General features: G+C 44.5%; 1 protein-coding gene and 1 pseudogene across 1 annotated transcript in view; one reads left to right on the top strand and one right to left on the bottom strand.

Annotated features, from left to right (window-relative positions):
* The window catches only part of LOC121283937 (kelch-like protein 1), a 301,576-nt gene extending 293,906 nt beyond the window's left edge, over positions 1–7,670 (bottom strand). Inside the window, exon 1 of the mRNA XM_041198734.1 lies at positions 7,249–7,670. Within this exon, the coding sequence (XP_041054668.1) occupies positions 7,249–7,670 (422 nt within the window). The remainder of the gene's footprint in view (positions 1–7,248) is intronic.
* On the top strand, positions 2,747–2,897 carry LOC121284534 (annotated as a pseudogene).
* Positions 7,671–25,534: the final 17,864 nt, after the last annotated feature.

Genomic DNA, 25,534 nt, shown 5'->3' with positions numbered 1-25,534 from the left:
AAACTTATTCTGTGAATTACCATATCAACAATGCACAGAACAAAATCTCCTGCATCACTATGTCCCCTAGTCCACTACAACTATACCCTGTGTGGAATTAAGAATCAGAGAATTGTTATAGCACAGAAGGAGGCCATTCAGCCCATCATGTCTGCACTGGCTCTCCAAATGAATTGATTGATTAATTGTGTATTAAGCTTATTCACTATGCAGAGGTAATTTGAAAAAAAGTAATTTACATTTTTAACTTTCATTTTTATTAGATGGCAACGAAGACTGGCTATTCTGTTACCATTGCTGCCATTTGTCTCCCTCTGCCTACCAACTTGAAACACTCCCAAGTGGTGATTGAACATGAGATTGATGAGGCTACCTTGGTCATATACACTATTAAGTTTTATCATTGTCTCAAGACACAAGTGTCAACATTAAGCTCTTTTATGTGACACAATTCAAATATAAATTTTATATAAATTTGTCAATGTTGTGCAAAAGGAAAAAAAATGACCTTTAATTTCTTTGACCCGTCTGTTCTAGGCACTAACCCAGTTAGGAAAATGGGGGTAACTTCACGGACACTTACATGCTTCAAGTGCAAATCAGCATCCCTGGCTCAACCATTTCACAGTCCTTACTGTTTCACACTATAGCTTCAATTGCCAGCGATCCAGCAGCATGGTGTCCAGGTGGCAGCCTGGCCTTGGGCTCCTATTCAACTATGGTAGAATCACAATTAAGACTAATCCTTGTCCCTGGCCATCCTGCATACATGCACACATTCCAGCACAGACCATTTAACAGTGTTTGGCTGATGTTTTATTTATTTTTCCTTGTTTCTCTTCCATACAAATTGATTTTCAGCACAGTGCTGTAATGTGGTTGAATGTAAGTGATTTATGCCGATAGCTGGGACGTGGAGGAGAAATAGTTCTGGTGGTGATTTTATTACAAACTTGCCATCGTAGTGAAGTATAACAGCAGCAGCCTATTCATTAAAAATATTCAGTTTGTACTGCGACAAATTGCTAGAGTTCTTGTTGCTGATGGTATTAATGAGCAATTAAGTCACTAAAGGTAAAAAAAAGCACAAAATAACCTTTCATATTGAGAGAAAAGAAATCACATTTATCCACCATTTAGGCAATAAATAACTTGGTATGGAAGCATTTAATAATGTATTTTTATCGTCACTGTTATAACTGTGGCAAGGTTGTGGAGTGGTATAAAGAATTGGCACACACCATGCATTCATTTTCTAAATAAAAAAAAATAATAATGTACATGAATCCTCTGCTGATTTTCCACAGCTATTCCATACTCATTTTTCCTACCTGCTAGCCATTTCCATGCAGGGCATGGTGTCTAAGTGAGAATCAGGAGAGGTTTCTGCACAGACTACACAGCCAGAAGAGATATGCAACCCCTACGGGTAGAAGTCATGTAATTCCACGTTTCACAATAAGATCTTCCTGGATTCTGCCACACTGCTACTGAAAAGGTCTGAGCAGAAGATTGATTTTTAAGAGTCAGCCACCTGATCTGATAATCTTTTTGTTCTGTTGTTCCTCCCCAATCCCCTGCCAAATTGTGTTGCATGTTTTCTAACTGATTGCACCATGAATCTTCTGTTTAATATATGCATTGGAACTGAAAAACTAAAACAAAATCTGTGGGCTATTTCTCAGGACAGTTGAATTTACCACCTGCTTCTCGCATATAAGTTTACAATTTGACTGTGGGTCAGGCAGACGTTGCTAAGTTACTTCTCCCAGAGAAGAGTCATATTGGACTTAAAACTGTAACTCTGTTCCTCTCTCCACAGATGCTGCCAGACCTGCGGAGCTTTTCTAGCACTTTCTGTTTTTATTTGCTGAGCTATCCCTCAGGGTATATCTATATATATATTTTTTAAAACTGACTCTCCTACTTACCCTCAAAATCATTAAAACTGAGGAAATATAGAAACTAGATTTGTACAGCACAGAAGGAGGCCATTTGGCCCATCATGTCTTTGAAAGATCTACCGATTGATCCCAATTCCTTACTCTTTTTCCAATTCCTTGTATGTTGCCTTCTCCCCCATTTTTAAACCGTATATCCAATTCTATTTTGAAAGTTATTATTGAATCTGTTTCCACCACCCTTTTCAGATCATAGTAACTAACTGAGCAAAAAAAATCTCAGCAACAACTCCCTGTTTTTTTTTTTGCCAATTACCTTAAATTGATGTTCTCTGCTTACTGACCTCCTGCCAGTGGAAATAGACTCGCTCTATCACTCTCTAAATCTCTCAACCTTGAATGCCTCTATAAAATCTCCTGTTAATCATCTTGGATATAAGGAGAACAATCCCAGCTTCTCAGGTCTATCCACATAGTGCTTCACCCCTGCTACGATTTCAAAATTGCCCCATCGTTTAGTGGATAAAGGTGCGAGAGGCACATAGGCTGTAAAGTTCCCAGGTACAATCTCCATCAGTACAGAATTAGCTGAACTCAGTTTGGGGGAAACATCGATGGTGGTACAATAGCCATGGTGAATTGGGCTCAGAAGGGGGAAAATGGTCAGGATTCTTGTTCCTGATTGTGCTCCAGGAATTCCCACTGGAAAACATGTGAGCATTACAGGGGGGTATTATCAGGATATGCCTGATGGTCTTATGGTCAGGCAGCCCTACCAGCCTTGTCTGAATTGTGGATGTTGAGTGAAGGGCTGGAGAGTGACTGGTCCAGGTTACACTGCACCCTGCTTTGTGCAGTGGCAGTATTGTTGTCCATGTAGTTTAACTGAGGCATGATGGTTGCTTATTGAAAACTTTTCCCAATATCCCACTGTGATGACTTGAACGTGCAGCTAGCAGTGCAAATTTTTGATAGGCTCGGCATTTTTCTTTGGGTTTTTCTCTCTCTCTCTGTTAAAAGAATAACATAGATGCATTTAAAGGGAGCTAGATAAACACAAGAGGGAGAAAGCAAAAGAAGGTTAAGCTGATAGGGTTAGATGAAAAGGAATGTGAGGAGGTTTGTGTTGGGCATAAACACTGGCATGGACCAGTGGGTCAAATGGCCTGTTCCTGTGCTGTACATTCTAACATGAGCCAAGCCTTCAGGAGAAAATTGAAGAAATTTTCAATAAAATCAAGACATTGGGGGTGTTCATCAAAAACGTGATGGTCAAAGAAGAGTAAAGTAAGACAGGGCATAAAACTAGCATACAACCCAATCCCACCCAGCAAATTAGGCAAATAGAAACACTTGCCTTTATATAGAGTCCTTTATGACCCCAGTGCATTCCAAAGTGCTTTACAGTCAATGAAGTACTTCTGAATTGTAGTCACTGTTGTAATGTAGGAAACGTGGCAGCCAATTTGCACACAGCAAGTTCCAATTAACAGCGATCACCAGCTAATCTGTTTTTGTGATGCTGATTGAGGGATAAATATTGGCCAGGACGTTGGGGATAACTCTTCTCAACATCTGGTTTAACATCTCTTCCAAGAGGCAGCACCTCTGACAGTGCAACATTGCCACAGATTTCTATGCTCAAATTCAGGAGTGGGCCTTGAACTCATAACCTTATGCCTTAGAGGCAAGGGTACTGTCATCTGAGCCATAGCTGGCACTTAATATGTCACTTATGAGAGTGAGTTGTGTCTCATTTTTGAGCACTCTTGCCTTTAAGTCTCCAGGTTCAAGTCCCACCCCAGGTTTGAGCACAAAAATCAAAGACACTTCAATGCAGATGTGAGTGAGTGCTGCACTATCAGAGGTGCCGTCTTTTGGATGAGATGTTAAACCAAGACCCCATTTGCCTGCTTGGGTGGATGTAAATGATGCGATGGCACTATCACGAAGAAGAGCTTGGGAGTTATCCCTGGTACCCTGGCCAATATTTATTGCTCAGTCAACATCACAAAAGAGAAACAGGTTTTCTATTCATTATCACATTGCTGTTCCTGGAAGGTTGCTACACGCAGATTGGCTGCCACATTTCCTAAATTACAATAGTGGCTACACTTCAAAAGTGCTTTATTGGCTGTAAAATGCTTTGAGGGGCCTGGTGGTTGAAAAACATGTTATATAAATGCAAGTGTTTCTTTCTTTTTACCCTATTCTTTTGCAAACTATCACTTGAGCACAGAATATCAATTGATGTTCATTAAATTCATTGACATTAATAATAAAACTAATAATAATGATCATAATCCAGAGCAAAGAATTTATCTTATTGTAGTCATAGTCATAGAAGTCTACAGCACAGAAAAAGCCCTTCGGCCCATCAAGCCTGCACCGGTTAAACAAGTTCCTAACTATTCTGATCCCATTTTCCAGCACTAGGCCCATAGCTTTGTATGCCATGGCATCGCAAGTGCACATCCAAACACTTCTTAAATATTATGAGGGTTTCTGCCTCTACCACCCTTCCAGGCAGCGAGTTCCAGATTCCCACCACCTCTGGGTGAAAAAATTCTTTCTCACATCCCCTCTAAACCTCCTGCCCCTTACCTTAAATCTATGTCCCCTGGTTATTAAACCCTCCACCAAGCTCCTTCCTATTTACCCTATCTATGCCCCTCATAATTTTATACACCTCAATCATGTCCCCCCTCAATCTCCTCTGCTCCAAGGAAAATAACCCCAGTCTATCCAATCTCTCCTCATAACTAAAACTCTCCAGCCCAGGCAACATCCTGGTAAATCTCCTCTGCACTCTCTCTAGCGCAATCACATCCTTCCTATAATGCGGATTCCAGAACTGCACACAATACTCTAGCTGTGGCCTTACCAGTGTTTTATACAGTTCCAGCATAACCTCCCTGCTCTTATATCCAATGCCTTGGCTAATAAAGGCAAGTATCTCAATTGCCTTCTTAGCCACCTTATGGAAATGACTTATCGGACAATGTCTAATTCAACACAAAAAGACACCAAAATGTGATCTTACTCTTCACTTTGTTTCCTTTCAGTGATTAACCAAGTGCTGTTCTGATCAACAAATGCTATTTTGTTTCTGTACATTTATTAATAGGAAGGAACATTTAATTTCCTCAGTATTTTTCAGCTATGTTTATTTAGGTTTGGGAATGCATAAAACACGCTCTAATAAAAGCAATTAAAGCAAACCCAACATTCAGTTAAAAGGTAAAAAGACTGCTGCAGTGTGAATAATTATTAATCTTATATGTCAATCAAATATTTTCTTTGATTGTATTGCATTTCATGGGTGTAGCAAAGGGAAAGGGAGTAATGGTTGCCCGGTTAAAAAAAAAATTAAATGTGCTTTTAATACACATCTCCTTAAGAGAAAATTCAAACAGATGAGCTAATTCTCCCTTTCTCCTCTCAGTCAATTCTCTGCATAAGTAGATATTTTTTTAAAAAGTTATACACCACTTAAAAGCCCATGGATAAAAATGCACAATGTTGAATGCAGTGTCAACTGCAAGGTACATATTTAGGTATTTGATGGCAAACTCCTGTCAGTATTTTTACTATTGGACCATATAGAAAGTTAGATAATACTGTACAGCCCCTTTTATATATATTACATGGACATGGACATAATGGGCTGAATGGCCTCATTCAGTGCTGTAGCCATTCTGTGATACCATTCTTTGGCTGCTTTTTATGGTGAGAGTTTAAGTTCCTCAATGGTTAAATGCTGTGTATGGGGCGGTAGCAAATGCAGGGTAGAGCGGCTTAGGATTGATTTTTGTTTTGTGTTGAATTCACTGGTGGATCAATTGGAACAAGCGTTTGGAGTGATTTGTGGAGGTGGGAGATAAAAAATAATGAAACCTAGTACCTGATCCTGGTTCATGTCTGCTGATCTCTGCTGGATAGTTGCAGGGGCACTGAACCAGGACACAATTAGGCATGATTAGGAAATCTCCCACAGTTGAGCAGCCACCATCTAGACTCCAAGGTGAGTACTAGGCACTTGGCGCACAAATAAGTTACCCAAGGACAATTGCTCTCTGGGTAACTTGATGAAATGCAGACAGTAGAATTAGGAAGAGAAGTCTTTTTTGGGGGGTGGGGAAGTAAGAGGTGAGGGTGAGGATTCTCCCTTTTGCAGTTAATTCTCCCTTCCTCGGACTTCTTCATCAATCCAGACCAGGAAAGCACCATGAGACCAACTTGCACATCTCCACCACAGCTGCAATGAAACTGATTATTAGATAAATGGAAGACAGCCCAAACTGATGTCCCTTCCTCCCTGGGAAAAATGCCCAGTAAATAGTCAATTGGATTTAATGCAATCAAAGGAAATATTCTAAAACCAGTGTGTGTGTGTGGGAGTGTATGTGTGTGTATGTGTGTGTGTCTGTGTCTGGGGGTGGGGGGGAGGGGGAGAGTGTGTGTGTATGTGTGGGAGTGTGTGTGTGTGTGCGGGAGTGTGTGTGTGGGAGTGTGTGTGTGTGGGAGTGTATGTGTGTGTATGTGTGTGTGTCTGTGTCTGGGGGTGGGGGGGAGGGGGAGAGTGTGTGTGTGTGTGCGGGAGTGTGTGTGTGGGAGTGTGTGTGTGTGGGAGTGTATGTGTGTGTATGTGTGTGTGTGTGTGTCTGGGGGTGGGGGGGAGGGGGAGAGTGTGTGTGTATGTGTGGGAGTGTGTGTGTGTGCGGGAGTGTGTGTGTGGGAATGTGTGTGTGCGGGAGTGTGTGTGTGGGAGTGTGTGTGTGCGGGAGTGTGTGTGTGGGAGTGTATGTGTGTGTATGTGTGTGTGTCTGTGTCTGGGGGTGGGGGGGAGGGGGAGAGTGTGTGTGTATGTGTGGGAGTGTGTGTGTGTGCGGGAGTGTGTGTGTGTGTGTGTGTGTCTCTTTGTCTGGGGGTGGGGTGGGGGAGGGGGAGAGTGTTTGTGTATGTTTGTGTGGACCCGTGTGTGTGGGTGTGTTTGTATATTTTGCTATGGCAACCTGTGATCATTGATTTTTACGACTGTCGATTCATATTATGTGTCACAAACATTATTGCTGGACTCTATCTAAGACACATGCCTATCATGAACAGAGCATTTAAAATGTTTTTTTTTAAGGTGTTCCATAGGTTAAGCCGGAGGAGATGTGTCTCCTTTTAGGGCTGTAATTGCTGTTAGCGTTTTCTCAAAATTATTGTTAAGAAGGTGCATGTTAAAAACAGGCACTCTACCCATTACATTTCAAACAGTTTTGATGCAAGACGCAACATATATCAACAACTGGAATTCTGTCCTAAAGTTACTTTTAGAGGTGGAAAACTGGGGCTATACCTGTGCAGGCATCCGTCACCGGTCCCGTCGCAACAGTCAGTGGTCAGTAATTCCTTCTTCACCTCCTCCAACGTTGTCGGGCTCTCCCTGGTAAACTCCAACCTGGGCACTTCTTCCAGCGTTTCCACATAGAAGACAGTGCGTTGCTGTGGCTGGCATTCCGAGGTGCCACCTCTGCTGTGTCCTGGAGCCAGGATGCCATTGAGGGCGCTGCTTTTTTTCCAGGGGCTCGCCCTGTCGTGACTGTGATTCTTCAGCCTGTTCTGGCTGCTCCCCCAGTGTTCGAAGCTGTCCTCCTCCTGCTGCTGCTGCTGGAGACAGCCCCCGGTCCCGCCTGAGCTGGACGGTGGGTGGTTGAACAGCTTCCAGCGGAGCCGCAGTATGTGCTTGACATCGAATTCCTTCCTGCCGGAGCCTGACATGTTGCTGCTGTCTGAACTCTTGCGACTTCGTTACGTGTCTGTGTATATGTGTGTGTGTGTGTGTGTCAAAGTGGCTGGAACAAGAGTTAGCGAAAGGTGGAACTCACAGGGCGATGCACGGATCTCTTCTGTCTTTTAAGTGTGTGAGTCACTTGCTTGAGGAGCTCAGACTTGGAGCTGCTACACATAGGCACACAAAAACACACACAAACACACACACTCTCTCTCTCTCTCAAGCCCCACTCAAACAGAATGACGAGGTTACCTTATGAACAATAATCAGGATGCAACCTGCCAGGCACGTACAGCAGGTGGTTTTGCGCCTCACAGATGTGCGGAATCACCTACAAGCCTCCCTAGTTGTACCCCATCCATCTGTCTCAGGGGAATCCCTGACAGCTCGAGCCAGCCAATAGTCTTGACAGCTACTGGAAACAATCTGGTGCTCACACCTAGACGCAAAACCGTGCTGTCACGGATTTCAGAACCAAATTTTCTCTTCCTCCCTGGTCTGCGACGCAATGTATTCCGAAGCCTTCAATAAGTCCAGAAGAGGGTCACTGTCTTTCTGTCTTCCAGCTTCAATAGTCCCCTGCGTTGTTCCGTCCCCTCGCCGCTCCAAAGAGTTGAATGCTAAGAGTGTGAGGGGTGTGCAGCAAAGACACCGGTACAAGCCAAGTAAGTGGCCCTCCGTGGAAGATACGCCCGCCAGTTTATGAGGCCACTGACTGATCAGAAGAGGTTACAGGTTAGTCACAATTAGCAAGAGTGGCGAGGCTGGGGCGCACACAGAGCAATTAAGGCGAGGTGTTGTGTCTTTCCTGCCTGTACACCCAAACAAGCAGCAAGCAGTCTTGTCATGCTCCCGCCTTTCGTACTAATTGATCCAGTCACAGTTAAATAAAGTGAGAGAGCCTATTACTGGCCCGACAGTCCGTTGAATTTACCAGCTCACGACAATAGATTCTCCTTTTTTTTTTACCTCTCTACGGAAGACCGTTAGGGATCTTCGTCAGTAAAACACTCCGTTTCCTGCTGATCAGAATACAATAGAGGACAAAATGTGAGGACAAAACAGATGCTCTGCACCCGTTTACAAATGCGTAGCCGACCCTGTCAACAAAACCTTGCAGGGCGGGGAAATCAAATCGCTTGCTAACTCGAGTGGGGCGGGGGGAGAGAATCACCTGTTAGTCTCTGTCACACGGGTCGTCTGCTTTCCAAATACATAGCTCCTTTATTTTTCTATCCCCCTCGCTATCGTGAGACATCAAAATTGTCAGGAGAAACCTCAATACATTCCGAGTAAAAGAGAGAGAGAGAGCAGTTCACTGGAATATGACAGCTCCCCATTGTGACAGTCAACATTCAAATAACTCCCAAAGGATGAGGAGTTGGGGGGTGGGGGGTCAAACACATTTCCAAGGATTTCCATCGCCATTCAGTAAGTCTGTTGCTGAGATAATAAGCCTATTTATCAGCTTCTTTTCTACACAGTGTTAAATCTCTGATCAACTTATTTTATACAGAGAGTCAACACGCCAGACCATTGCTTTTGCACATTCTCAATATTGCTTCCTGTCGGAGCTGAGTTTGAAAGCACCCGTGTCTGAAAGCGTTTCGGTTTTCTTCGGCCAACCTAAAGTACAAAATGCATTTGAGGAGGGAAGAGTGACATTTGATAGATTATTTTCATCCCAGGCTCTTCAAACCAGGTTTTTTTTTTTGTCTTTGCCCTTCTCTGGCTCTCTGTGTGTGTTTAACCTCTTTTTTGTGGCTAAATGTAACTTAAATTCACGTCACTGGGATTCATCTAATTTCCAGCCAAGTACAGTGATATCTTTATTATCCGGCATACAGGGTAACGGTGGGCCGTTTACTCAAAAATGCCGGTTAACGGAGAGTTTCATTTACCAAAGCAATACCTGTAGCATGAAGTGATGTGCAAGTGCTCAGGAAGTGAAGAACAGTATTTATTATTTTACTCCCAATCTTCAACAGCACTTTAAAACATAAATTAAAGGATAAAGTAACACACTACACACAGGCGCGGGTTCTGGATAACTGTCATTGCTTCTGCTTGATAAAAGTGGCGATTTGTATTAGGTGGATATCAGAAATTCCTGTTAGTGGAGAATTCCGATTGGTAGAGCCAGTTAACACAGACAGCAAAAACTTATGAATGATAATACCAAAATAATAATCTATTGTAAACACATAGAATCTGAGATTTAATACATCGAATTTTAGCACGGTTGAAATGAGTGTCAATCATTATTAAAAACAAAGTTGGAATATTGTAAAATCCACAAGTGTGTAAAGCAGATTTTATTATGTCGTTAATAAGAGGGAATTTCCTGGCCTTTGAGTTTACTGTACATGCACCTCCCCCCGTTGCTACATGCATGTATTTTCACCAATGCCAGCATTTTAAAGAGCGGGATATTAAAAGAAACCACCACAGTTGCTTTAAGTTTTCATTAACGAATGAATAATTCATGCAACAAGGAATAGTTGTGATCACTAACATGCTTGTTTGCTGTCTTCTGCTATCTAATTTCATTGTCCTCACACTGAGACTTAACAGAACAAGTCAGTTGAGACAAGTTATCCTATAACTGAGAGAACACTTCGCCTCTCACTTTGCCCAACAGCCTTTAGTGATTAGTGTTAACATGAATGCTGTTTTGAATGAAGCTCTGGAGGTGATTATATAAAGCAAAGCAGGTTTGTAGTCAGGCTACAGCAAAGCAGACACTTTGGGCAGAATTTTCACCTCAGCGGACGGGTGAGCGTCCCGACGTCGACAAGCAGTCACACGATAGTTTGGTCGGCGGGCACACAAGGGAATCGGCAGCATGACCACCGACAATTAAAAGGCCTATTAAGGCCATTAAAGTATCAATTAATGTCAATTTTTCACTGCCCGTCCAACCTAACAGTTGGTGGGTGGGTGGAAAGGCCAAGCGACCTTTGCATTTTCTTGGAAACCTCATCCAACATCGAATAGAAATAACTTAGAACTTTTTTTTTACTTATAACATGTCCCTACTCATGTGACAGAGTCACATGAGGGGACATGTCTTATAACATTTTTCAGAACTTTATTATTTTCTATGAAAACTCTTCATCTCCCTGAGGCAGCTCTGTGCTTCAGGGGGATTGTCAAGCATGCACTGAGTACTGCCACTTGCACTTCACGCTGGGCGGGCCTTAATTGGCCCACTAGTGTGAAATCACCTTCCGGCCTCGATCACAGGGCAGACCACCGCCACCCACCCCAGCTGAGCCTGCCCACGGAGGTCAGAGTTCTGCCCTTAATGTTATCTTATCATAGGTTAAGCGCCTACCCTGATTATATTTTAATCTGGTGAAGTTTTTTTGTTGGGTGGGGGTGGAGGGGTTGCTGGTGTGGTATGGGGGAAGCATTACCTTTGCTCCAATCGATGCGGTGTTACAACAGCAGAGCAAATTTATTGGTGTTAAGGGGTAAACATAACAAAACAAACTTGAAGTTGTGAATTAAACACCTGTGGTGCAAAATGCCCTATAACGGAATAGGTTTTACAATGTCGTGGTGCATGAGGAATTAATCTACTAAAATGAAATGAAAGCCAGTTTTAAAGAATTCAGTCACAGGATAACATTTAGAAATTTCAGCTTGTGAAGCCTCTGGCCTACAGCAGGACGTTTGACAACAACAATGGATTATATCTAAAATTTAATGAGATAAATATATTCAGCCCATTCCAAGACCATTATTAATGTAAAACAACACTGTAGGTTTGTCTAATTTTACTTTGAAATGTTTATCATAGAAGTTTAAAATAAACCGTTTTTGAAGTTTGCAGTATCAAATATCAATAACCTCATCAAAGAGCATTTCTTTCCCCAGGAACAAAAGTGAATTGAATGACAAGCTATCTAATTATGGGAGGCAAAAGCATTTCAGATTAGATTTACCCTGATTTTATTTGAAGTCACATTATACACCAAAGATGAAGAATTTATACTTCTACTTTATAATTTGCCTCTCATCTGTTAGTGCTGCCATGTTAGCTTCCACTTCATAAATATTGCAGCTTCTGCACTGAAGAAAATATTGTGTAACAATGAGAAAAGGCAAATAACAGGACAGGCAAAATCTGGTGCTATTAATGTTATTTAAATTTGGAAATTGTTAACCACAAAAGCTAATTTCAATGCTCTTGTTCCACCATAATGTGTAGGATTAAATGAGAACAGGTGGCAGGATGATTGGGTACTGCAGTGGCAGCTGTAGCTTCACTTGTACACATTTCCTGGCTGGTTAACATATTCATTCAATATTTGTTTCCAGTTGTTTTATCAGGCCTTTTAAAAAGCCACAGATGGTTCCCTGATGGTTCAGCTGGTTTGAGCAGGCTGCAAAGGTCCCAGGGTTGATTCCTGGTTTGTGCAGTTAGCGGATCACTGATAGGGCAGCTGTTGGCAAGCTACAATTGGCTTCAATTCTCCTGGCTTAAGGAGAACAAAATATTGGCTGGAGTTTTCAATCATGATTGCAATAGATAGATATGTATACGCAGATTCATACACATATATACACATGACGCCTATCCATAAGGAATTGGAGCAGGAGTAGGCCATTTGCCTCCTCAAGTCTGTTCTGCCATTCAATAAAATCATGGCAGCTTCTACCTTAGCTACACCTTCTTGCATATCCCCATATTACTTAGTATACAAAAAATCTATCAATCTCTGATCTGAATATACTCAGCAACTGAGCATCCACTATTCCCTCCACAGATATGTATATGGATATTTACACAAACATGCACAAATATACAAAGATATAGAAACATATATATGTATAATATGTAGATATATATATATGTGCACACACACACACACACATAGATGCAGATAGCATGTATTTTATTCATGTTATTCACTTTGGTAGAAAAAACAAGAAGGCAGTGTATTTCTTAAATGGTGGGAGGTTGGGAAGTGTAGGCGTCCAAAGGGACCTGGGCATCCTTGTTCATGAGTCACTAAAAGCTAGCATGCAGATGCAGCAAGCAATTAGGAAGGTAAATGATATTTTGGTCTTCATCACAAGAGGATTTGAGTATAGAAGTAAGGATGCATTTCTGCAGGTATATAGAGCCTTGGTGAGATCTCACCTGGAGTATTGTGCACAGTTTTGGTCCCCTTATCTAAGGAAGGATATACCTGCCATAGAGGGAGTGCAACCAAAGTTCACCAGATTAACCCCTGGGATGGCGAGATTCTTTTATGAGGAGAAATCATGAAGATTGGGTCTATATTCCTTAGAGTTTCGAAGATGATCTCATTGAGACTTACAAAATTCTTATGGGCATGACAGGGTGGATGTAGATAAGGTGTTTTCCCTAGTTGCTTAATCTGACAACAAGGGATATAATCTCAGGATAAGGGGGAGGCCACATATGACTGAGATGAGGGGCAAATTCTTCACTCAAAGGGTGGTGAATAATTGAAATTCTCCACTCCAGAGGGATGTTGAAGCTCAGTCATTGAACATGTTCCAAGTCAGAAATTGATCGATTTCTGGAGACAAATGACATTCAAGGGACATGGAGATAATGTGGGAAAGTGGTATTGAGGTAGATGATCAGCCTTGATCGAATTGAATGATGGAGCAGGCTCAATGGGCCGAATGGCGTACTCCTGTTCCTATGTTCCTACGTCCTATGTTCCTATTTTGGTGACATTAACACTGTTATTTTCATGCCATGGGTTACATTATGCCAGATTCACTTGAAAGCTAATGAACTTCAGCAGGGGAAATCCAATTTAATCCAATGAACTAGAATAGCAACTTATTCTAAAAGTTGGTCTGTAGTTGACTTTAATAAATGGCATTTCCAGGCATGGTGCCTGTAGAAACAGTTAAAACCATGAGCAAAGGAATTGCCGGATTCCATTTGGGAAGCACGTTCATCCTCATTTTTCTTGGGTTGGAGGATGTGGCTCATTTTGATGACTCAATGATTTTTACCGGATTTACCTTCAACAATTTTCCACTTCACATCAACAGTGATCGAAGCAATGCTGTGTCCTCCCTGCCTCATCTTCATTAGCCAAAATGTATTTGAAAATGTCCTCAGACATTTTCTGCCAGGTTGAGAGGATGAAGGGGGTTATGCCTCCTTATCGTCGTCATCATCATCAGTAAGGCCGAAGAAAGATAAATGACGGTGCAATTTTTCAGTTGTCTGTAACTCTTTTAATAGCAAGGCAAGCCTGGATATTACTATTCAGGATATTAATATGCATTCATTTATTGTAACATTTCTTTATTTACTATTTTAACAGACACATTAACCTTTTAAAAAAGAAACAGGTTACAGTCACAGACAAAATTGTGTCAAATGAACACATTAAATGTTCACAAGCTGGTATTGCAAGCAATAATTTCTGGGAGAGTGTTCATCTATTTTCTTGGATGAGGAATAAATAACATTATTGATGTGTGTGTGATACCATTCTAAGCTATTGTTCTTTAATGTGCTTGGAGCTTTAAAATAACGCTGTCCAAAATAAGAAAAATTGCAAAATAAAATTTGAAAATACAGAAAATTCTCAGTGAGCTGGTCAACATTAGAAAGCAATGTAAGCGCAGACAATACCTCTTCATTCAGTTATAAAGCTAAAAAGTTTTTTCCCCCCTTATATACAATGCTTGATCTGCTTTATACTATAGGTACCACAAAATTGTATTGGAATTTCCCCATCAAGTCACTCACCATCCTAACTTGGGAAGATGTCACCGTTCCTTCACTGTCGCTGGGTTGAAATCCTGGATCTCCCTCCCCAACAGCACTGTGGGTGTACCTACACCACATGGACTGCAGCGGCTCAAGAAGGCAGCTCACCACCAGCTTCTCAAGGGCAACTAGGGATGAGCAATAAATGCTGGCCAAGCCAGTGACACCCACATCCCATGAATGAGTTAAAAAAAAATTCAGATTTCCAATTTCCGTGTTTTCTCTCTGTTGTACGGTGGCCGAGTTGTACTATTAACGATAGAGTTGATCTGTAGACACTTATTGGGTGGAAACAGTAAGTTAATTTACAATATACTCAGCAGCAACTATACATGTGCTTTGAACTCCAACTCTATTGCTACATTGACTTCTATTGGTTACTACAGATTATGTGATCTTCCTTAACAAGTATTATTCTTAAAGGCACATTGCTCACTAAATAAAACCATAATTACTACATTCCTCCCCCTTTAACTCGGCTATAAATATGTACATTTACAAGTACATATTTTTCAAGGCAACATAATATTTACATTGGGTAAGGAATTTACAAGTCCAGTCTTTCAGGTGGTTTCCTGGTGCACGTGAAATGTCGCAGCTCCACAATTTCAGATTCTTTGTCAATTGCCTGAACATCAGGTGCTTCGGTGGGCACTTGCAGTTCTGTATCCTCAACCCTTACAGGAACATCAGACATGTCAGTCCTGGGTTGTGTCCTGAACAGGAAATGCAGACCCGATCATGATCACTGGTGGAATCAAAACTTGGTGATTTGTCTCTCTCTTCCTTAAATGGTCCACATGTTTATGAATGATCTGGTCTTCCACCTCCAATTGGTATGATAGAGATCTGGTCACCGTACATATTTCACCCGGTAATCACTTTGGTCCTTCCCCAAAGTCTTTCAAGCATACCAGCTCTCCCACGGTAAATTTCCTTTCATGACTATGCCACTTGTGTCTAGTTTTCTGGCTTCCCTGACTCCTTTCCAACTTCATCTCTAAATTTGGCATTATCAGGCTCAATCGTGTCCTGAGACGGTGTTTCAACAATAACTCCGCAGGTGTGACACCTGTTGTTGTATGAGGGGCAGTCCTGTAATGAAAAAGAAAGCATACTAGCTTGATTGCCAAGGGTTGCCAGTTAGCTTTCTCATGCCTGTCTTGAATGTTTGAACCGCCCATTCGGCTAGTCCATTTGAGGAAGGGTGGTATGGTGCAGCTTTCACATAAGAGGTATCGTTGAGGCTGATAAACAGTCAAAACTCAGCACTCATAAATTCCGTGCCATTATCGGAAACGACTACTGATGGTCCATGATTGGCAAAACTCTGGCGTAGTTTCATAATTGTAGCAACCGACGGTGTCTTCACCTCATACATGTCCAACCATTTGGAATGGGCATCGACAATGAGCAGAAACATTGTTCCCAGGAAAGGTCCAACATAGTCAATGTGTAACTGCACCCAGGGTCTACCTGGCCACTTCCATGGGTGTAACGGAGCTGTCACTGGCAACATTTGCAGTTGCTGACATTGCACACATTGCTTTAATAAACTCTTTATTTCGCCATCCATCCAAGGCCACCATAGATAGCTGTGTGATATGGCCTTCTTTTGGGAAATTCCTGTTGAAGTAGGTTTCATGTCATCAGATACAGTCTCCTGTGGCTAAGCATGTAACACTTGTTCTCACACCTGAAATAGGACTGGGACCCGACGTGTCCAGTCCCCGATTTTTCAAGCACATACCGGCAAGGAATCTAAGAAATTTAACAATAAAACAACTTGCTGTGGAACTGGGACGTGCTCATCATTTTCTTGTAAAGGCAAACAATTAAGGGCATTGGCGTTTGGGATTTGATTGCGAGGCCTAAGTACAAAAATATATCCATCTGCTGCCAGAATTAAGGCCCATTGTTGTATTCTTGCTGAGGCTATGGGTGATATAGCTTTGTCCTCGCTAAACAATCCTAACAATGGTCTGTGGTCTGAAATGATTATAAAATGGCAGCCATGTACGTACTGGTGAAATTTCTTGACACCAAAGATGATGGACGGGCCTTCTTTTTCTGTCTGCGAGTATCCCTTTTCTGCTGTGGTGAGCGTTCTTGATAGATAACCTATTGGCCGTTCCGTGCCATCGTCCATCCAATTAGAGAGCACTGCTCCCACTCCATACGGAGATGCATCACATTTCAGTTCTTTTGTCTGGTCATAATGCATTAATAGATTGGATGAGTGCAATAGTTGTTTCACCTTTATGAAAGCTTCTTTCTGAGGCACTTCCCAAGACCAACGTTGGTTCTTTTTGAGTACAGAATGCAGGGGGTCCAGCACTGTAGGCAAATTGGTTAAGAATGGCTCAATCATTCCTAGGAATGATTTGAGCTCTGAGGCATACTTTGGCACAGGTGCCTCTCTTATGGCTCTCACTTTCTCCTCAACCGGGTGGAGGCTCTGTGAATGACCCAAATAGGTTACATCCCTCACTTGGAATGTGCACTTTTCGTTTTTTAAATGCACTCCAGCTTGCAAGAAACATTTTAAGACTTTTTCTAAGTTTGTCAAATGCTCTTTTTCAGTGAATCCTGTCACCAGTACATTGTCTAAATAGACTACAACCTGGGGCACTCCCTGCAGTAAGCTTTCCATGTTCTGTGAAAGATGGCACAAGCGGAGGAGACAAAAGGCAATGGTGTATATTGGTACAACCCTTTGTGGGTATTAATTGTGACAAATTCCCAGGAGACATTATCCAGCTCTAGTTGTTGATATGCCTGACTCATGTCAAGCTTTATGTACATTGTCCCTCCTGCCAGCTTGGCATACAGGTCTTGGATTTCTGGAATGGGTTATCTGTTTAGCTTAGCTACTTTATTAACCGCCAGTTTGTAGTCTCCACAAATTCAGACAATTTGGTTGAGTTTAAGGATGGGGACTATTGTTGCCGCCCATTCTGAAAGCTGAACAGGTTGTATAACGCTCAGTTTCTCTTGTCTGTTCGCTTTAATGTTGACTTTTTCTCGCAGGGCATATGGCACTGGTCTTGCCTTCATGAATTGAGGGGTTGCTTCTGGAACCACGTGAATCTTGGCCTGCAGGCCCTGGATATTCCCCAGCTCATCCTTAAAGATGGTGGCGTACTTTCTAAGTAGCCCCGTAGCCCACTTGCTCTCAACTGGAAGATTTCAATCCATTCCAACTTAATCTCCTTTAACCAATTTCACCTCAGGAGGCTTGACCCTTCACCTGCTATCACCATCAAGGGTAGCTTTGCCTAATTGCTTCTATAATGGACAGTTACTGTGCTTATGCCTTTTACTTGAATGTCTTCACCCATATATGCTGTTAGCTTGGCGGCTGGTTCTTTTAAACTTAATTGATGTTCAGCATTATTCAAATGTCTGAAGGTACGATCCCCAGTTACTGTGGTGGAAGCTCCTGTGCCACTTCTATTCTAACAGGTTTTCCATTTATTTTCACTGAGACAAATATTGGTTCTGTCTTTCCAACTTTCAGATTAAACAGTGAGTATGTGTCAGGATTTGTTGTTTCAGGCTCTTCCTCATTATAGATTTAATTGAGCTTCTTCTTTTGTTTACGAGCCTTCTTGAATCTTTCCTTGCAGCGCCTCATCATATTTCCATTTCTGTGACAATAGTAGCATTCGTTTTTTTTTAAACTGTCAATTGCCAAAGGACTGATTGTTTCCACCTCTATTAAAATTATTCATCAATTTCGCTGCTAAATTATTTTCCTTTATTCTTCGGCCAGTAGAGTCTGTTCCCCGCTTCTCAGCAGAGTCTTTCTTTTTTGTGCCTCTTTCAGTTGAGATTTCCAGCCCGATGTGGAGGACGGTGCCATTTTGCACACCCTGTATTGCTTTGAATCTCTTATACTGTGCTTTCCATGGCCAGCGCTATCTCTAGTGCCTTCTTGAAATCCAGGCTCACTTTGGACAATAATTTTTTCAGGATAGAGTCCACCTTAACACCACAGACTAAACGATCTCTGAGCATGTCATTCAGAATCTTACCGAACTCACAATGTTCCATTAACTGCTTCATGTTTGCCATGTAGCATACAATTGTCTCACCCGGAGCTCTATTTTGCACATTAAACCTGAACTATTACATCGTGACTAAGGTCCACAAATTCATCAAAATTCTTTGAATCTGGGGCACTGAGTGCCATGAAACTTTGAATCAGACTGTATGTTTTGCTCCCACAAATACTCAGAGAATCGCTCACCTCTTCTCTTCCCCCATAATGTCGTTCACTTGAAAGGAGAATGTGAGGCGTTGTTTTTATTGAGACCAATTGTCTGTGGCTGGTTCAAAAGGATCAATTCTCCCAAATTGTGGCATCTTGAGAGGGAATAACTTCTTCAATTCTAACAGAGCTTGTTACTTACAATCACTGGATGATGTACAGTACCAATATCTTTCTAACTTGATTTCTTCTGTTCAATCCTGTTTTATCCTCATTGCCAGTTTGTTGTAAGGTGGCCGAGTTGTACCATTAATGATAGAGTTGATCTGCAGATATTTCTTGGGTGGAAACATTAAGTTTATTTACAATATACTCAGCAGCAACTACATGTATGCTTTGAACTTCAACTCTATCTCTGCACTATCTCTGCATTGGTTACTACAGATCATATGACCTTCTTTAATAAGTATTATTCATAAAGGTTTGTTGCACGCTAAATAAAAGCATAATTACCACACTCTTCTTTTAATAAAAACTTCCAGCCTATCAGGGAGCTTTCCACAGATTGGAAACATTTTCTCATTTCTCTTTTTAAAAGTCCTAGGGTGGAATTTTCTGAGCCCCCTGGCGGCGGGGGTGATAGGTGGCATGTGCAGAAAATAAGGCATGACTTGATTCACATTGGCAAATCATTATCGTCCACTCAGCCTGCCAATGGCGAGCCACGTTTCCCGCCGTTGGTCGGGAAGGGAGCTAATTGCAATACATTAGCATATAATGAAAAGGCCATCACGCCAGGCTCTTGGAACTGCGCCGCACCCTCCGCCCACCTTGGCGGGAAAGCATGCCGACGTGTTTCACAACAAAACTCAGGTGACGTGCACTTGGTGGCCTTCACTTTGGGGGAACGGAGGTGGGTGAGCAGCAGCGTTCACCACAGCTCGCCCGTTGTTTACAGGCCTCATGGGCGCTGGGGGATGGGGGGAAATTGATGCCTGGCCCTGGAGGTAACTGATGAAGTGGGGGGGTCGGGAGGTGGGGGGTGGGGGGAGGGGAGTGGTGTCCGGGGGCAAGTGCTGGCCAGCCTCAGAGGGAACCATGACGGGAAAGCACACCAACGTGTTTCGCAACAGCACACAGGTGATTTGTACTTGGCAACCTTCGCTTTGGGGGAGCTGAGGTGGGTGAATAGCTCACCCATTGTTTACAGGCCTCGGGGTACCGAGGGGGGAGGGGGGTGTTGGGGTGGGGGAGGGGCGCAAGGCAAGTGCTAGCCAGCCTCGGAGATGACTGCTGAGGGGATGGGTGTCCGGGGGCAAGTGTTGGCTAGCCTCGGGGGCAACTGTTGTTGGTGTGTGGGGGGGGTGGTGGTTAAGTGCTGCCCTGGTGCTGCATCCTGCACACAGGCAATCGAGGTTGGGGTCAGGGTAGTGAGGGAAGTGGCCATGCATTAAGGACACCGGCATAAATTGACCAGGCCTCTGCAACCAAGCCAGATCGGGTGCAGCCGCCATGATATGATTGGGGTCAGGCTCCTTGCCTGCCCGCCCATGCAAGCAACGCAGAGGCACCAAAGGGCCATCAAGCACTCCATATCTTACCTCCCCCGCCCCCCGGCACAGTCTTCAAGTCTGCCACCACTTTATTGGACCGTGGAGCAGTTGGACTGCACACGTTGTACAATCTCTTCACCAACACTGGCCATGTAGCAGTGACTGCTGGAGGCGCTCACAATCTCAGCATCCCAGTTTGGGCCAGTGTCCCCCATTTGACAGGGCAGCCATGCAGCGCACTCATCTCTGGCCATCCTGGGGGTGACCAGCACTCTCCGGGAAACATTAAAGGGCGGTCACACAGGGCCAGGAAAGGTGATAACCATGTCTCTCTCTCTCTTTCATGCTGCAGGAGGACCATGTCAGGATCATGGACCCTGGTAACTTAGCTGTACGCCTGATGACCCACAGAGACCATCGAAGACGGAGGAGAGAGTGGCTGAGACACCTGGCTGTGCAAAGGCAGGAGCAGCAACCTCATGAAGAAGGGGTAGCAGGACCTACCACACACGCTGCCCAGGAGTGACAGTGAATCATGGCAGGCTGGTGCCTAGAGACACCCAAGGTCTTTAGACACCGCCTGCCATTCCTGCAGATGACTGAGAACTAGTGTCACCGATAACTGCACATGTCCAGGGACCTGGTGCCTCACATCTGCCACTTTCTTCAGGACTTGACACCAAGACAACATGGAAGACATCCACTGCCAGTGGCTGTGAAAGTGACCACGGCGCTCAATTTCTATGCCAGTGGCTCCTTTCAGTGCTCCACAGGTGACCTCTGTGGGATTTCACAAGCCACCACCCACAAATGCATCCATGAGGTCACGGATGCCACCTTCTCCATGGCACACACAACTTTGTGCATTTCGCCTGGGACCGGGACAGCCAGGATGCGAGGGCCATTGGATTCGCCCTGATCTCAGGATTCCCACAGGTGCAGAGTGCGACTGACTGCACTCATGTGGTGCTCAGGTCTCCATCGCTGCACTCGGTGGACTGCCTCAATCACAAGGGTATCCATTCACTCAACATGCAGCTGGTATGCAACCACCAGGAACACATCCTGCCGCTGTGCGTACGGTTTCCAGGGAGTGTGCACGATGCCTACATCCTGAGTCGCTCGCAGGTCCCTGCAGTCTTCCAGGGTCCACAGAGGCTGCAGGGCTGGCTCCTTGGGGACAAGGGCTACCCACAGAGGTGGTAGTTGATGACACCTGTGCGGCGGCCTCAGACTGCAGCAGAGCGACGCTATAATGAGGCTCATGCAGCAGCTCGCAGCTTGGTGGAGCAGACCATCAGGACACTGAGGATAAGATTCTGGTAAAATTCTGGTGGGGCCCTGAAATATAGTCCGCAGAGGGCGTCACACATCATTGTTGCCTGCTGAACCCGTTACAACCTGGCACACCAATGGGGAGATGAGCTGGCTGAAAAGGAGATGGAGGAGCTGGGGGTCTCCTGGGATGAGGAGGATGCCGACTGTGATGAGGGTGAGGGGGTCCTCAGTAATGATCATGACAGGGATGAGGCTCTCGCGCTGGCCACGGGAGGCAGACACACTTGGGAGACCCTCGTAGCTGCCAGAATTGTGGAGGATAATGACAACATGCAGTGAGGTGTCCCCATAGATCCTCACATCGCAGTTGTGAAGGTTTGACTCCAGTCTGGCTTATGGCAGCGCCAATACCCTTTGTGAGAATGCTCCCGTCATGGAAATGCCGTGGAGGCCCTGATAGTCTCTCGATCGCAGGAGGATGAAGATAACATGAAGTGAGGACACTCCATAGATCTTCACATAGCCTCTGAGAATGTCTGACTCCTGTCAGGCCGAGAGCAGCTCACTTGTGCTCCGTGATCAGGGCCATTTCAGAGACACAGCCATGAAACTTTAGACTCATTCAATGCTGTGTCTGCCTTCAGCACCTCAGCCCTTCAGGAGCTGGTGCACAGCATCACTGGTCACAGATGCTGGAGTGATGGGGGCCAGCCCCACCTTAAAGATGCTGAGAGCATACAGAGAGTGTGAGGGAACTCTGTGGTGCCTGCCCACTACATTCTGGCAGCAATGACCAGCACCATCAAGTTCAGGCATCAGTAATATTTCCAGGGAGTATGAAACTGGACTATCACTGTGATCTGAGCACAGGGAAGAGGCCCTGGACTGAGACACCAGCCTTCTATCTTGTGCAGAAAGGTTTCACATCTGAGAGACAAGAACATTGCTCATCAGAACAAGGAGCCACAGGCAGGGTGACATTCTTAGGAGTTTACTGACAATAGTGAACAGTATGTACAAGTGACCAACACCTGTGGCCAGGCTGTGCAACTACTTTTATCTAACTTTCCTAACCCTGCCCTGACATTTGCACCAGAGGTGGAGGCAGCCTACTGACTGTGACGCCCTGTTTGTGATGAGTTTGGCGAGCGTCCTCTGGAGGGCCGAGACTTGAAGGGCCCAGGCCTGCTTTTGGGGTGCTGCTGTGCGGCAGTGGCATCCTCCTCAGCCTATGAAGCTGGATCTGCGGAGGCACAGGAATAGGGGATTCGGGTGGGTCGGTCACTCCCATCTGGGTGGATAGCTCCGGAGTGTGCACCTGCTGATCCTCCTCTCTATGGGTGCCTGATGAGCCCTGGCTGACTCCATGAGTGGGGTTGCTGGAGTGAGATTGAGCTGCCCAGCACCCCTCTCGCGTACACACTGTTGGAGGCCAACTATGGCGTTAGTGATGGAGTTAAGCCCGTGCAGCAGTGCAGGAGCGACATTCTGGAGCAAGGTTTCTATGGCGGCCGCCATCCTGCCAGTGTTGGCCTCAGCGCTTTGCAATGCCGGCGCTATCACCTCAGCCTGAAGATGGATGGACTCCTCCATCGTGCCTTGCAATCTGAGGAGTGCAGCGGACATCCCTTCCTGATGTTCCCTCGCTTGCCTTTGCAGCTCTAGCAACTGTGCCATGTCCGAGTCCAGAGGCTCATCATCTGACTCGGACTCAGCAACGTTCTGGCCTGCAGCAGTCCTCTGAGTGCCGGGGACCTGGGAAGCCCCTGCCTCCACCCACTGTCAATCAGAATGTACGATGTGCTCACCAGATTGTGATCTCAAGGCCACTTTAAAGCTATGTCCCACCCGAGGTGTGCGTCTCTGCACTGGTGGATGGTGTGGGTGAGCGCTGTGACGGGACTTCAGGGAGGGTGCTTCTAGATTCCTCCTCCAGATGTTTCTTTGTGACTTGATTCGAGGCCCTGGGTCATGGACTCTGGGCTGTTTGGCGGATGTGCCTGCAAAAGCAAGGGGAGATAATTAGTGCATGGCAGTGGCCTGTGAAACAAGATACATCACTCACGGCATGGTTGTCTGGTGGATGTTGCACTGCTGGATCCTCACTTGTTAGAGGCTCTGACCTCATCATCAGCACAGGACTGGTCCCGTTCATTGCCAGCCAGCTGGATGGCTCTGTTTTTGAATTCTGTCAGAACTTTGACCTCCAGCATCCCTCCACCTATCTGCAACCTTTCCTTCCTGTTGTGAGCCAGTTTGTTCTGCATGGATAGAGACGGGGAGTGTATCAGGACATCCAATGGGCCAGATGATAAGTAGGCCTGGCCTGTGTGGGTGGCAAGTGGTCCCATGGACAGGATGAGGACAATGGCGGTGAGTGTGAAAGAGTGAATGGTGATGTCCCTTGCACTGGCAGTGAGTGAGGGCCCTATGGATGTGTTTTTGGGTTTGTGAGTGTGAGTGATGAAGAGAGTGACTTACCCTGGTGGAACGGAGGAGATCATTCATCCTTTTGTGGCACTGGGTGGCTGTCCTCCTCTGCAGGGCTTTTGTGCTGACCACCACTGCCACCATCTCCCAAGCCGGGTTGGTGACTTTGCCGCCCATCCTGCGCCCAGAGCAGGGATAGAGCACATCCCATCGGGCCTCTATGGCATCCAGCAGTCGCTCGAGGGACCCGTAGTTGAAGTGGTGGGGGGGGCTGCAGTCTTTTTTCCTTTGTTGGCCATGTCTCCCGGGCAGGTGAGCTGGTGGCAATGAGCACTTTGCCGGTGGCTGCCTTTTAAAGATGGCGGTTGGCATGCTGCAACTGTGGGTGATGGCGGATGGCTGAATGTGATCCCGGCCGCCATGGAAACAGCGTGTTTCGCGAGAGTTAATAAATAATGAGGCGGGCTCGGAATGATATGGTGTGAAAACACGCCATCTTCATCAGCAGATAGGACTCCATTTTACCCGCCCGCTACTGCACTTAGTGCAATTCCAGGAAAATTCTGCCCCTCATTTTTCATTTCAATATCAGTTATCAGTTTTAGAAGCAAACATCAAGATTAATGATTTGGCACTGATTGGACGGGTTTATGTCATTAGACTTACGTACAAATTTACAAATATGAACCATTTGATCAACATATATCGAAGATGATATTGGAATCGGTCTGTGAATAGCAACAGACTGAAAAGAACTCCCCCCTACCCCCCATCCCTTCCATCTGTAATTTATTTTCTGTTTCAACTATCCCAAACGCATACTTAGGGCAGAACTTTACGCTGATCGGGTGGGTACGCACCTGACCCGATCGGACATGAAATCGCGTGAGATGATGTTGGGACGCTCGTCTAAAGTCATCCTGCGCTCACGCAATATTTTGGTCAGCGGGCGAGCATAAAAGTCGGAAGCGTGCCTGCCGGCAATTAAACCCATTGTTATGGCACAGCAAATAGTAAATGCTGAGCTGCTCAAATCCCAGAGGGAAACTTCAAACAACTGTCACAACTATTTTGCAATTCGTATTTTGATTTCGAGATGTGTGCCTTGAAATCAGTAGTAATGAGTTTATCAAGACTTAGAGGTGTTTTATAAAGCTAAATTAAACATTTATTAATGAAAGGAAAAGTTTTAAGCACATACATCGGTCTACAAATCACAACTATGGTAACCCCTAGCTCCCCTAATTAATCTAACTCCCAGTTACACCTCCATTAAGGCAACAGTGAAAACAAAATAAATTTTAACACACCCAGGCAAAGCGCACACAATACCTTGGACAGGGATATTCACAGTGAATTCTCTTTTCTTCAGTTCCTATAGGAAGCAGCTTGGTATCTAGAGGCTGAAGGCTTTTCATATTTGTTAGATCTTAGAATGCCTTCTTTCCTTACACATAACCTCATCTCCTTTATACACGTATCTCCCTTTTTAATGGACATCCCATTGTTTCAATATGCCTTTGGACTTTACATTTCTAAGAATAAAAATCTTTCATCAGTAAGCTTTGGGAAAAATAAACACACTGTTTGGCTTCTTCT

This window comes from Carcharodon carcharias, chromosome 11 (assembly GCF_017639515.1).
Source record: "Carcharodon carcharias isolate sCarCar2 chromosome 11, sCarCar2.pri, whole genome shotgun sequence".
NCBI classification, from domain to species: Eukaryota; Metazoa; Chordata; class Chondrichthyes; order Lamniformes; family Lamnidae; genus Carcharodon; species Carcharodon carcharias.
The sequence above is the reverse complement of the archived record's forward strand: the minus strand, read 5'-3'. Positions and strand labels throughout refer to the sequence as shown.